At 40.8% G+C, this 12631-nt stretch overlaps 1 protein-coding gene across 21 annotated transcripts in view; it reads left to right on the top strand.

Moving 5' to 3' along the window:
- Nucleotides 1-12631, top strand: part of AKAP13 (A-kinase anchoring protein 13) — a 208446-nt gene that overhangs the window by 161422 nt on the left and 34393 nt on the right. For 14 of the 21 annotated variants that reach the window (XM_064669029.1, XM_064669030.1, XM_064669026.1 and 11 more), the window contains 4 exons: nucleotides 2801-2854; nucleotides 5703-5765; nucleotides 7901-8078; nucleotides 9357-9465. In XM_064669029.1, the coding sequence (XP_064525099.1) occupies nucleotides 2801-2854; nucleotides 5703-5765; nucleotides 7901-8078; nucleotides 9357-9465 (404 nt within the window). The remainder of the gene's footprint in view (nucleotides 1-2800; nucleotides 2855-5702; nucleotides 5766-7900; nucleotides 8079-9356; nucleotides 9466-12631) is intronic. The other 7 variants (XM_064669037.1, XM_064669042.1, XM_064669046.1 and 4 more) reach the window with 3 other exon arrangements.

Below are 12631 nucleotides of genomic sequence, written 5' to 3'. Positions count from 1 at the left end.
GAGTGTTAAATCTTGTTGATCACAAAATAAACATGGCCATTATTGCTCTGTATTAAGACATAGCACAGGCTTTTAAAAATGGTGTGGAGGCTCTTCATCATGGTGAGGTGGGTCATCCCTGTTTCACAGAATTGGTTCCACCTCAGTCTGTCATGGACAGTAAGTCCCACTTAACTCATCACCAATGTCCCTGGTGGTGTCCAAGAAGATTCAAAAGAGTAGTTTTCCCAGTTGTTCTTTCAGAAGATGCAAGAGGGAGAGGTGTAACAGCCACGTGAGTGTGTAAATTCTGGTGCCAAGTGACTGGGGGAGAAAAATTTACTCAGTCCCCCTTCTCAGTGGGGAAGATGAAGTAAAGGAAGATGCAGACCAAGAAGCAGTAATTGGTGTAAGGTTCCCTGCTATGCTCTGTTCAGCATCGGGGCTGCTGGACACTTGGGGTCAAACCCTGCATATTCTGAATCCAGTGGAAGTTTGGCCAGTGTTTTTAATGTGTTTAAATGCTTTCAGAGCATTAAAACTGAGTTGGTTTAGGAGGGTCAGGTTCCTCCCTGCAGCTCACTGAGGCTGCAGGCCCCGGCGTGCAGTGCAGTGCCGCTGTCTTGTCTGCCTGCTGCCATCCTCATGGCCTCAGGTCTGCTCTTAACAGAAGGGGAGTCTTTGCATTTGGTGATGGATGGCATTAAATTAAAACTGGCCACTCACAACTGGTTCCTGGTAAAGTTTTACTGACCTGTTTGGATAATCCAGGGAGAGGCAGCAGCCTCCCATCAGGAATGTGTGCATCCTTTACACATTAGGAGCGGTGGGTGTCAGGAAGGGAATATTGTATACCCTTCAGGTTTTAAAGTCAAGGCTGAAAAACATTCAGGACCCTCTGAGTAACATAGGATGAAAGATTTATTATTATTGTTTTCTACCACTGTCACCTTTTTTTGGGCTTCATTCTTGGTACTCAGGTAATATTTACATAAATTAAGTAATACTTGTCTTTTAAAGCTACAAAAGAGTCAACATATGACATACGTGCAGGTTTATGACAGAATGAATCCATAAGCTTTTAAACTCATTTGCAGAGATTTATTTTTAAGTGTAGGACTTGTTGCATAAGGATTTCTGGGGGTAATAAACTGCATAGCTGGCAGTCACTGCTAACACTGAACAGATGGGGTTAAATTCTGCTCAGATTTGGAGGCTGTTTCTGATAAGGGAAAAATACATTCATTGTAAATGTAAGAAAATCTGAGTTAAAGGAACAGTAAGTGTTCTCTTATGTTCTCAGATACAGCCGTGGCAACATAAGGATAGCTGTCACATAGGTTAATTAAAAAAGAAAAGCTGAGTGGATCTATAGTGCTGATTTGGTTTCTGTTTGGTTTTATGCTTCTGTTAGAAAGGAATTTGGATTATTTGGTTTGTTTTCTTGTTTTCCTTGTTCTTTTCACATGAGGCTGTTGTGATGTTGAGACTCTGGTGGCTTAGTGAGCAACAACAAATACTGAGGAAGTGAAGCACAAAGAAGTGACTTTCATAGAAATCAGTTAAATTTGGAGTGTTTCCTTATTCATTTATTTCATATGCAGTAGATACTTTTTCATTTAATGGGAAAAAAGCCTTATTTCTAACTTGCCTTTTGCAAATCTTTAAAGTGAAGTAACGCAGAGCACAAGCCTTAGCTAAGGTTTGTCCTGCTGATGTGCTGGATCTGTGCTGCTCCCAGCACCTGCCACACTCTCTCCCCTCCCATGGACACCCATGGCACTTCTCTGCTCTGTAGGTGAGCAGGGTGCACTCACTAAATGGGCAGAAATTAACCAAATAAAGTGTAATTGCCACCAAAACCAGACCAAGGATTAGAACTGGGCTGTGGAACCAGGAGGAGGTGTCTGTCACTGATGGTGACAGACTGCACCATCAATTGAGCTCTAAGAAGTGCCTTCTGTCCCAGCAAAGGACTTGCAGCCTGGTCCAGCCCCCATCCACACCAAAACCAGTCTTTCCCCTTATGACGAATATGTAGCTAAATCAAGCTGAAATAGAGCTCCTGATACAGGACCCAAAAAACCTACAGGAAAAAATCAGTGTTTTTTTAGGATTTGGCCTTTTCCACTGTTCATGTTACCTGTTTTAAGAGGGACAAGCGTAAAAGTTTGTTCACAGAAAAGATCTGAAAAAAAGGTAATAATCTTAAATGAAATGTGAAAAGATGCTCAGTTCCCCTCTGCTTCCCCTCTCTCCTCAAATGAACTTCACAGATAATCCTCATGTCTACATTTTGCTATTAAAAACACAAAGAAAACCAACAAGGTTGCCACAAAAGGATGTTCATCCTTCAGTTAATTCCTGACATTCATAGGGGATTTGAAATGCCTGTCTTTCAACAATGCTGCAGTGTGTTTAACGTTCCGGCCGAGGGACGAAACGCCGCTGTTTTCCACTGGTGGATTAAGCACTGCAGAACTGGAGCTGGTGTTAATCACTGTTGCTAACAGCTTCTGTCAAAGAGGTTGGCCTTATCTAAACTTTAAACTGACCTGGCTTTGGCAGCAGCAAAGTTGCAACATGGTCAATACCTGTGCAACCTTCTCTATGTAAAAAATGCAACAACCAAAACCCGGATTTATTTGTAATAGAGAGGAGGAACACAGAGACTCATTACTTCCTTTAGGTATTTCATTTTGTGTTTTCCCTGTATGTCCATTCCCTCTGTTTGTGTGTCAGGGATATTAATCCCTTAGCTGCCATTTGTTCATTTTTTTTCCATTCAAGCTGCTGACCACTCTCCATGATTCATTTTCAGTTCAATGCGAGTTCTGGGGGATGGTATAAAGAAGCCTCCCATTCATAGGAGAAGGTACAAAGCCAACTAATGTAACTAACTGTTTTGCCTTTGTATGTCTACTAACTCCATATTCTCATGTTAGTAAACCCGTAGTACCTCTGGAAGTGTTGGCATTAGAGGTGTGCATCCCGCTTGGCTGCTTTCCCTCTCCAGTCTGACCCAGGGCAGTTTTTCTGCCCCACAGAGCACATGCCCAAGCCATTTTCTCCAGGATGATATGTTAATAACTTGGAGAAGTCTCAGATATCATTTAGTTGGCCTTTGCTATGTGTAAGATTTGGAGTTGTGTTAAAATGATTGTTTACCTGGGACCGTGTGTGTGATTTAGATTTAAAGCACATCAGGGACTCCTGGCAAGACTTGCAGAAGGGGCACGTTGGGAGGGAATGGATCAGACGCAATCTCACATTTGGAGAACACTCTGCAGATCTGCAACTAGTTGAACTAAATGGCTTTAATTTTGCTGTTTTTATGTTTTTTATAATCATCTTCCTAAAAAAATAGGTAGTAAGGCGTGTTTTTCTCTTTACTTCCATGTGTTTTTCTTCTCTGTAGCAAACTTTCATGTTTTTTCAGATCCTCTTCCATGAGGAAAATGCAGATAGGCATTTTCACTCACGTAACCTTTGTGTTGTCTATTAATATATAAAACAGGACACTTAATTTTGGACACAGCAGATGTGTACTGACCACACTTAGACATTTTAGGCTAAAGAAAATATAGCAGTTTAACCTTTCCTCTTCAGTCGTACAACCTCTTCTCATCTCCCACAGCCTGCTACCTCTCCTCCTGTGGCAGGTTAACTCAGTATTTCCCCTCCCTTGAAATGGATGGCAAGTGTGTGCAAGCAAACTACCACATTTCCACATGTGAAGATGTTACAGTGATACTATGACCAAAAAAATCCCTGTGCCTTATCATGCATCAGCATAAATGAAGCCCTACAAGCACTGCTGTACAGTTCAGGAGAGAGCTCTTAAAAAAGAACACGCTTTTTTATTTCTAAGAAGCCACTCTATTTGCATCAAGCGTGTTCTGGAGGAAGCCGTGCAGTGCTCGTCTTCTCAGCTCATGCAAATGAACATCTCTTTATCAGTCATCTCTTATGGCTTCTCTGTAGGAGCCGTGTCAGTTTTGTCAGGGTCAAAATAACTTGAAACACTGAGTTTACATGTAGAATGGAGACAATGTTTCAGATAGGCAACCTAAAATCCCTGGTCTTATCTGAAATGTGTGGCAGTTCTTTCATAAGCACCCTCTCTCTTTTTCTGGCCTCCCAACCATTTTGATATCATCCTCTCTAACCCCACTTGCAGAGCAGCAGCCTGAAACAGATTCCAACAGTTTATGCTCTCCCACAAGGCTGATGTAGGTAACAGCTCATCCCCCTTCCCTAAGTTATCTTCTGCAGAGGCGTTTTTTATGCTCTGCATTGATCTTGTTTGTTTTTTATAGTGTTGCCAACAGATTGTGGGTGGCTCCCCAGCAGGGCTGTGATTCTGCAAGAGTGCTTTCCACAGCCCTTGCCAAAAGGTCTCTTTCCTTCTTTGGGATCTTACACCACCTTCAAACTTCCTCCTGCATAAATATGGCTCCTCTTCTTCCCTCCCTCTGCTCTTCTCTTCCCTGCAGTTTTAGCACTTGGGTGTATCCTCACCCAATTAACATCTTTTATAAAACAGGTAGCAGTTATTTGAACTCCACCACTGAACACAAGTGTCAAACCCTTACAGAATGTTTCTGGTGTTGTGTGTGGACACTATATGAAGACTTGGCATGACATGATGCAGTTAGTGGGTTTAAACCTTCCTCTGTGCCCTCGGAGGCTTCTGGCACTCACAGTTCCTGGCCTGGGGATACTTAGACTTGTTTTGCCCTTTTTGTAAGCTCCTGTTCTGGAGCAAAGCGTTCTCTGGCCATGTCCTCTCCTTTCATGTATCACAGGCCAGGGGCTGGGAGCAGGACTTGTGCAGTGCTGCTCTGGCAGATCTGTGCTGATGCAAAATTCCCTTCAGACGATGTATGTTTCCTGGACAGCTTTTCCAGGATTTAGGGATCATTTATATGTCATAGCTGACAGGAAGATGAATTTCTCTGTGTCTGCAAAACCTGCAATTGGGCCATGAGCTGACAGAGAAAAAATAACAAAAGCAGTGTTTAAAATAACAACTAAAATATTTGCATACTGTATTTGCATTTCTTATGTCTTTCATGATGCAACTTTGAGACTCTTTTGGGGTATGGGAGCTGAAAGGTTTTCTAGTCAGAAGCACTCTTGATTTAATCCCAAGTTAATAGTAAGACAAGCCTGTTTTTTCCTTCCAGCCTCTTTCAATGACTTGCTGTGCAGCATTTAAGAATGGTCTCTCCTTATTTTTCCCAAGTGTAGCCTGAGGTTGTTAATACTTTTCTGGAGGGGAATTAAACTATTAAATATCTATAAGGGATTCTTTTTCTGATTTGAGGATAAGAGTTACCAGAAAAATACTAATCATTACTAACACAATGGCTGTGTGTGATTACTTGTGCAGAATTGGCTTTGGTATGTTTCAGTCATGTTTTTCCCAAAAAACTTCACTCCCCACGAGGAGTGGTTTCTCCAGTACATTGTACACCAATGGGATTGGTTTGGGGGAAGCATGGGCTGTCCTGCTACCTGTGTTGTGGTAACCTCGGGCATTTGGGGCACTGCGGTGTGTTTGTGCAGCCAGGCATATGCTACTGCATTATTTCTGAGTTGGTTGGTTGGGATTTTTTTTCAAGATACATAAAAGTGAGAGTCTTTTACCATTCCCCTGTTCCGTAACAATCCAATAATCACTGCCCTTTTCCTTTCTTTGCCTCTTTTGATGTTCCTAGTTTGAGCTGGTGTCCCTCAGGCGTACAGTACCTTGCCATGGGTCCTGACTTTACTTGTAGAAGGTATGGTATGAATAAATGTGCAGCAGCAAAGGAGCACTGCAAGCACCGTGTTGTCAGCTTTTCGTGCATCCCACCGCTGCTCTGGCTGAAGCGTGCACGTGTTTGTTTGCTTGGTCTGCTTTTTCAGCCATTAGTCTTGGGAATGGATCTTCTGAGCTGGGGTGCAGGTGAAGGTGGTGGCTGCTTTTCACTGGCCTCCAGCGTTAAAGAAGCTGCACTGTTGGGTTGAGCTGCTCTGCTCCATGATGACTTTAAGCCGTGTTTTTTCCACAGCAATGATCATAATGATAATTGTGTCAGCCAGAGAATCAGAACAAGATTAAATATGATTCAGCACTGCTCTGTTCCAGATAAATCTCTTAAGGGATTTGAGTTCATACAGACTTATTCTTTGTAAATTGAAAGATCTGTTTTTTTCTTCAAAGAGGCTAATCATGTAAAACCCTCTGTGAAAAATCAATCTGATCACCTCAGATGAAAATTTCCCAGGCATTTAAAGATTGCATCTTCTGCAGAAAGTCCCAGAGTTGAGATTGGTGTTTGCAGGTCACCTCTTTACACATAATATTGCTTGGAAGCCAGTCTCCCAGATTTTATAGCTTTTTTGCATTTTCTCTGGCTATTCTTGCTGGTTGTGGGTAGAACAATTGAACTCTTTTTCTGAGGAGTAGATATTGAGAAAAATCTGTCCTTCCTATTACAGATTTAATTACATATGGTCTATATACTCCAATCAGCAAATTACAGAACAGTATCACCCACTGATAACTATTTCATGGGGTAATATTTGCAGCTTTTAGCTGGTTTTGTCACAAGTACATAATTTTTTTCTGCACCGTGTACCATCACTGTTACCACCTTGGAATGTAAGAAAAAATATTCTTCTGCTCTAAATAATCAGTAGAAATGGGACTGATTTCTCTCTACAGGTGTTTTAGAATAAACTTTTTAGTGCCTGCTATAAATACACATTGATGAGTTGCAATCTTCTTAAAGCAGATTAAATTATGAATGCTTCAACCAGCCTTTTTTTCTCATTAATTACCATGAAAAAAATCTTTTGAATATACTGAATCTTCTTATTCAATGTTTATTGCAATTTTTGCTTTCAAGGTGCATATTTATCAGCCACTTAATGCTTCTAAGGTACTCCAGAACATTAATCACTACTCTGCAAGTCTACCTGAATTTAAAACTGCTCTGGTTGTTTAAATCATCTGTACAGTCTGGAGTGTGTTTTCCCTTTCATTTGTTTGGATGTCAGCTTGTTGGCCACTTAGATGTCATGATTAGCCTCAGGTTGGGATATAAATCCAAGGTAGACCTTGGAGGACTTAGTGAGTATCAAATCAAACATCAGCAATGGAATTGTGCTCGTGTACTGGGAGGTGAATCTGTGAAGCTTGCACATGATCCCACAGTGGCATTTCAGTGGGTTTGTTGATGCTCAGGCCTGAAGAGCATGAGGGTCAGAAGCAGAATATTAGGTCAAGATTTATCAGATTAAATAGTCCCACGTGAAAGAGGGAGTGACAACATTTATTGAATTCAAGAAAAAGATGACAGAAAAGGTAGAAAAGAAACCAGCTTTGGCAGAAAGAAGGACATTATCAGTGCCAAAACTTTGTGCAGTGGCAAGTTTTAAAATAGATTCAGTGGCTGCAGAGATGAATGTTACAGCAGCTGATGTGGCTGCTGGGAGGGGTGTTGGTCCAGGACAGGCAGCACCGTGCTATACAAGGTAGTTTAATTTGGGTGGCTTTATTCCAAGGGAGAGCCCAGTAAAAAGCTAGAAAAAAACAAAAAAAAAAGTGGAAATACCAAAATCATTAGAAGGGGTGTTTCTGGATTTTCCTGTGCACCACTCAAGAAGAATAGGAAAAAAACAGTAGGAAAGGCTATTGACCAGGAGTTTGAATGGTCATTCAAGCAGCTACTGTGTCTCATTAGAGGCACAAAGGTGCTGTAGTTTGCTCTGAAGAAAATAGAAGTAACATGTTGAGCAGTAACATCTGCATTTCCCTGCACAGTTCAGTTAGTGACTGCTGTGTGTTTTACACGTGAAGGTGCTCTGTGCTGAAAGACACTGGTCTCCAGGAGTTTGTCAGCATCTAACCTCTGTGCTTTCTCTTTAGTTACAGCCTAGAAGGCCTTGCTGGAGACTCTGGTGAGAACAAGAAGCCCTCTACAAACTTGGAGGCTTCTTCCCTGAGCTCCAAAGACCTCAGGCGGAGTCCCCTTGCCAGCAATCAGTGTGGGTCACTGGTCCTGCTCACTGAAGAGCAAGGAGAAATCAGAGACTATGGTCACCAGGTAAAACTGTCCAGCTATTGTTAGATGTCAGCAAAATGCTACATCAGCATTTTAAAAGTAATTTTCCCAAGTGACAGTCTCACAAAAGTTTCCACCCTATATGTGTATGTGTGTGTGTGTATATATATATACATATATAAAATTAAAAATCTTCCATCTTTAACATGGAGGAATCTCCATCTGTGTTAAGTTTGCTGTTTGGTTCTTTGGGACAACATGGTTGATGGGCAAAGTCTTAGGGTGAGAACAATAAACCTCCCAGTTTTCTTCCGCCAGTTGTGTGAGTAATTATGGAAAAGTTATTTAATTTTTAACATGGATATAGTGATTCTATCAATCAAAGGTGTTGATTGAATGAAAAATTGCTTCTGCAATTAATGCTTATGCTGCCTTTTGCAGTCCTGAAATACACACACGTACCAAGTATTGATTTATCTGCTAAAGTTTCCAGGTTTATTTTTGTATCATAGGAGGAAAATAAAGTTTTTTTCTTTCATAGGTTTAATCAGAATAAAAAGTTTCATTAAAGAAAAATGATAATTGCATATTAAGAAAATATGAAGTAACCTCTCTGGAACAGAAGTCTATGATAGCTGTTAAGGACAGATGAGCCACAATATTATGAGACTCCCTGTTAATTGTTATTAAAGAAGTAATTATTCTTTTAAATACTATAAATACCCTGGATTTTTGAGTTGGAACTTTCAACCATAGTATTTTCTGGGTTCATGTCAGAATCATTAACCATCCAGTCTGTTTGCCTGATAAAGTCACTGCTGTACATCAAGGCAGTAAACGGGTCTTACAGGATCTGGCCTGTCGAGCTGTAATGTCACAACTCTCACATCTTTTTTTGCTTTGGGGAATGGCATTTTTGGGGTACGCACTGCTAAGCATCAGATTTCTTTTACCATGTTGAACCACAGTCAAGTTACTCCGAGGAGTTGGAGTCACAGTAATTTCAGTGGCTGTCAGACAGTTAACAATATGTGTCTTGTAATATCTTGCAAGAAAATCAAGCAGCCAGAGTCTCTCTCTGTTGCATAATTAGTTGTCTTACACTTAAAAGACAAAACAAAATGTTGCATTTCACCTGTGCAACACTGATTACATTTTTCGTGGTACTTGACTTTCTCACCTATTATCTTATTGTGGGATTGTTTAAATTTTTCAAAGTGAGAATTTCAGTAAACATGAACACTGAACTGGGATCTGAAGTTGGGATGGTTCTGTTGTTCTTTATATAATTACTCAGTGTGGTTCTTTTCTGTCCTGCAGGCGCGTCAGACATCGCAGCCACAAGGATTTAATTTCTGTTCTTCTGCTGCTTCATCTCCACTGACCAAATCCATGTCTCTAATGTCAATTAGCAAGCCAGTGCTCGACAGTGAGTAACACAGTTTTCCCTTATCCACGCTGTCATCTGTATTATTGAGTATATCCTGCTACCTTCCCAAGGCAGAATGTGCTAGTAGCTGCTCTTGCTCTCCTATATTATGTGAAATATATGTTTCACTGCTGAATGGAATTGTGGGTGGAAAGGCAGAACTCAATCAGTTTAGTTTAGTTTTTCCCGGTGTATCCTTAGTATTTCTTTGTGTTAGGTTTCTTTTGGTTTTTTTTTTTTCTTAAGTTAGACTATTGGTACAAATTGAGTTTGTTATTTTAAAAAAAAAAGGATTTAATTTTACATCCTTTCAGAATTTCTTCCATTGATGTCAGGCAAATTCCACGTGATATCTTATTTCCCTACATCTAGATTTTTGAAAGTTGATATGTGGAAACTTGAGAATCCATGTCTTGGTCTCTTTGGGTAGTTTGTTGCTATTCATTTTGAATTAAATATTTTGGAGCAGTTGGGTGTAATTTATTGAATCTCATTCCTGAAGAAAATAATAAAAGATGATTCTATGAAATTTTCCAGTTTAGCTTAATTGAAGTGATAACAAGCACTCAATTTTGCAACTTGACTGAATTGATTCTTTCAGCTGAAAAAGTCATTCAGAAGGCTGCAGCTGGATGTGCTTAGAAAGGGCTGAGTTACACATGTTTTCATTTTATTAATTGCCAGCCAGAAACCAAACTGACATCTTAGCTCACGTCTTGTCAATTAGTGATGGTCTCTGATCTTTCCTCTTGATTAACATGCTTCTTCCTTGCAAAGCTGAACAATGCAAAGGTGCTTTAAGAAAGGCGTTTTATTCACGGAGCAGGCTTGCTGGAGGAAGCTCACAGGGATTATGCTTTGTAGGAGACATTTTTAAATTCTTCACCATGATTATTCCGTGATTAATAAGAATGTGGCCTAGCGGATGTGTCCCCCAGCAACAGTAACCAAAACATGGGCAGCTCTGTCCCACCCAAGGCCGGATCCTGCCTTCCCGCTCCCCTCCCTGGGTGAAGGCCTTCATTGTTGTTTTTTGGAGAAGCCAGTTTATTGACATTGCACCCAACTGCTGACCAGACACCATAAATAGCCCTGTTTGCTCCCCAAAAACACGGTGTTGGTGGCTGAGGGAGCCTGGACGGCTGAGGTTCGTCCCCCTCTCCCTGGACACTTTCCTTCAGGCCCACGGTGGGGGTTTATGACAGTGGAGGATTTGTGCCTCCGTCTTGGAATTGGACAACTTGCTGCCTTTCTGCTCCTCTCTGTCTTATGACCTATATTAAAAATGCCATTGAGGCCTGAGAGGTGGTGGTAGGCAGCTTTGATTATTCCATCTTCTAGAGCCAGCCCAGGCACCATGGTCCCATGGAGACAGAAGGGAAAGAGAAGATGTAGTAAGCTCTCCAGAGGGGCTGTGGAAGAAATAGCAGGATTAATCTTCTGCTTTGAGGAGGCAGATGTCTTTGAGTTTGGGATGCTGAGCTTAAAAATTACAAACACTCCTGTGGGCTTTATTTTCTCAGTCATTAATTCGTGATTCCTCAGATGAGCCTCATTTTTATAGGAACGTGGTTTTCAAAATCAATGCATTTGAGGGGTTGATGTAAGCATCCGAAAGAAATAATCATTTGAAAATTCAGATCATGGGTTCTCATCCCAGTCCTGACTCTTTCCTGACTTCAGAAACTTCAGTAAATTGCCCAGAGAAGCTGGGGATGCCACATCTCTGGATGTCTTCAAAGCCAGGCTGGATGAGGCTTTGAGCAACCCAGTCCAGTGGAAGATGCCCCTGGCCATGGCAGGGGGACTGGATCTTTAAGGTCCCTTCCAACCCAAACCAGTCTATGATTCTATGATTTTACTTAATTCTTCCTCAGTCACTTTGAAAGAAGAATAGTGTTGCTTGAATTGTGACCATATGACAGGTGAAATAGCTTTAGTACCTTTAGAAGGTCTCAGTGTATAAACTTCCTTGTATCACTGGGGTTTGACATTCCTGTTACTTCAGCAGAACACTTCAGAGTTGTGCAAGAGTAAAAATTGATTTCATGGAAATAATTTTGCATAATTTTGTGGTAGGTGTTAAAAAAATGAAAAAACCCAAACATCTGATCCCTGCAACTGTGTCTGAATGAGAAGATAACAACATGCTTTGCACAAAAACTTTAAAAACTAAATCCAAATTAATAATACATGGAGGAATTTCTCTTATTTTTACCATTTATTGTCACATGTGCTGAGGCAGGAGCAGTTTCCAAGACTGTATTTCTATCCCACACTCCCATCTGATTTCTCAGATGTTCCAAGAGCTGTTGTGGCCATTCACAACTGTTAATCCTTCAGCATTTTATAGAGGGAGGTCACAAGAGCTCTTGGCTGGAGTGCTCGGAAGAATGCTTTCGGCCTTGGAATAGCAAATTTCCAGTGTGGAGCACTGTTATAAAGCCAGGAATTGCTATAAATAAAACCACTGAAATGGAAGTAGAACTGTGCTGGAGAAGGTGGTTCAATTTACAGTAAAGTATTATTGTTCATCTTGACTTTTAGTCTAAATAGACAGTAGACTACAGAAGAAAAAGCAGTGTTGCCTAATCATGTTCTTCAGGTCTGGGACACTAAAACAACTCCTGTGAAAGGCAGTCTAAACAAAATTAATGCATCAGTCTTGCTAAGAATTCTTCAATTTAAATGCCTTATATTGAGTCCCTCTAGGGTTGTTCTGCTTATGTTGGAAAAGTGTGCACATTCTAGTCAAATTGCCTCTGGACCATTGGCATTTATGATTAATGGCTGAAGGAAAATTTCTGGGGAGTTTGCTTTGCATTGCTTGCATTGCATTGGATATTCCTCGGACAGTTTTTTTATATTCTGAATTCCGTATTGACGTCTGATATCAGCAATGCAAAAAATTCTCATTGTGTGTGGCTGAAAGGACATGTTTTATTCAAAGAGAGCAATAATTGCTTCTTCTGTCTCTTGGAAGTTTAATGCTGATAAAGTCTTTAGCCTGTTTTCCCTGTTGTGCAAGTGAATTGATTTATCTGTGGAATGACTTTAAAGTGACTGAATATATGCACTGAAGATGTTTAATGTAGATGCTTAAGTAGGACCCTTAGGTCAGAAACTCTCAGGGGCAGAGTTTCTCCAACGCTGTCCCAGTCATCTT

Source organism: Pseudopipra pipra, chromosome 12 (assembly GCF_036250125.1).
Source record: "Pseudopipra pipra isolate bDixPip1 chromosome 12, bDixPip1.hap1, whole genome shotgun sequence".
NCBI classification, from domain to species: Eukaryota; Metazoa; Chordata; class Aves; order Passeriformes; family Pipridae; genus Pseudopipra; species Pseudopipra pipra.
The sequence above is the reverse complement of the archived record's forward strand: the minus strand, read 5'-3'. Positions and strand labels throughout refer to the sequence as shown.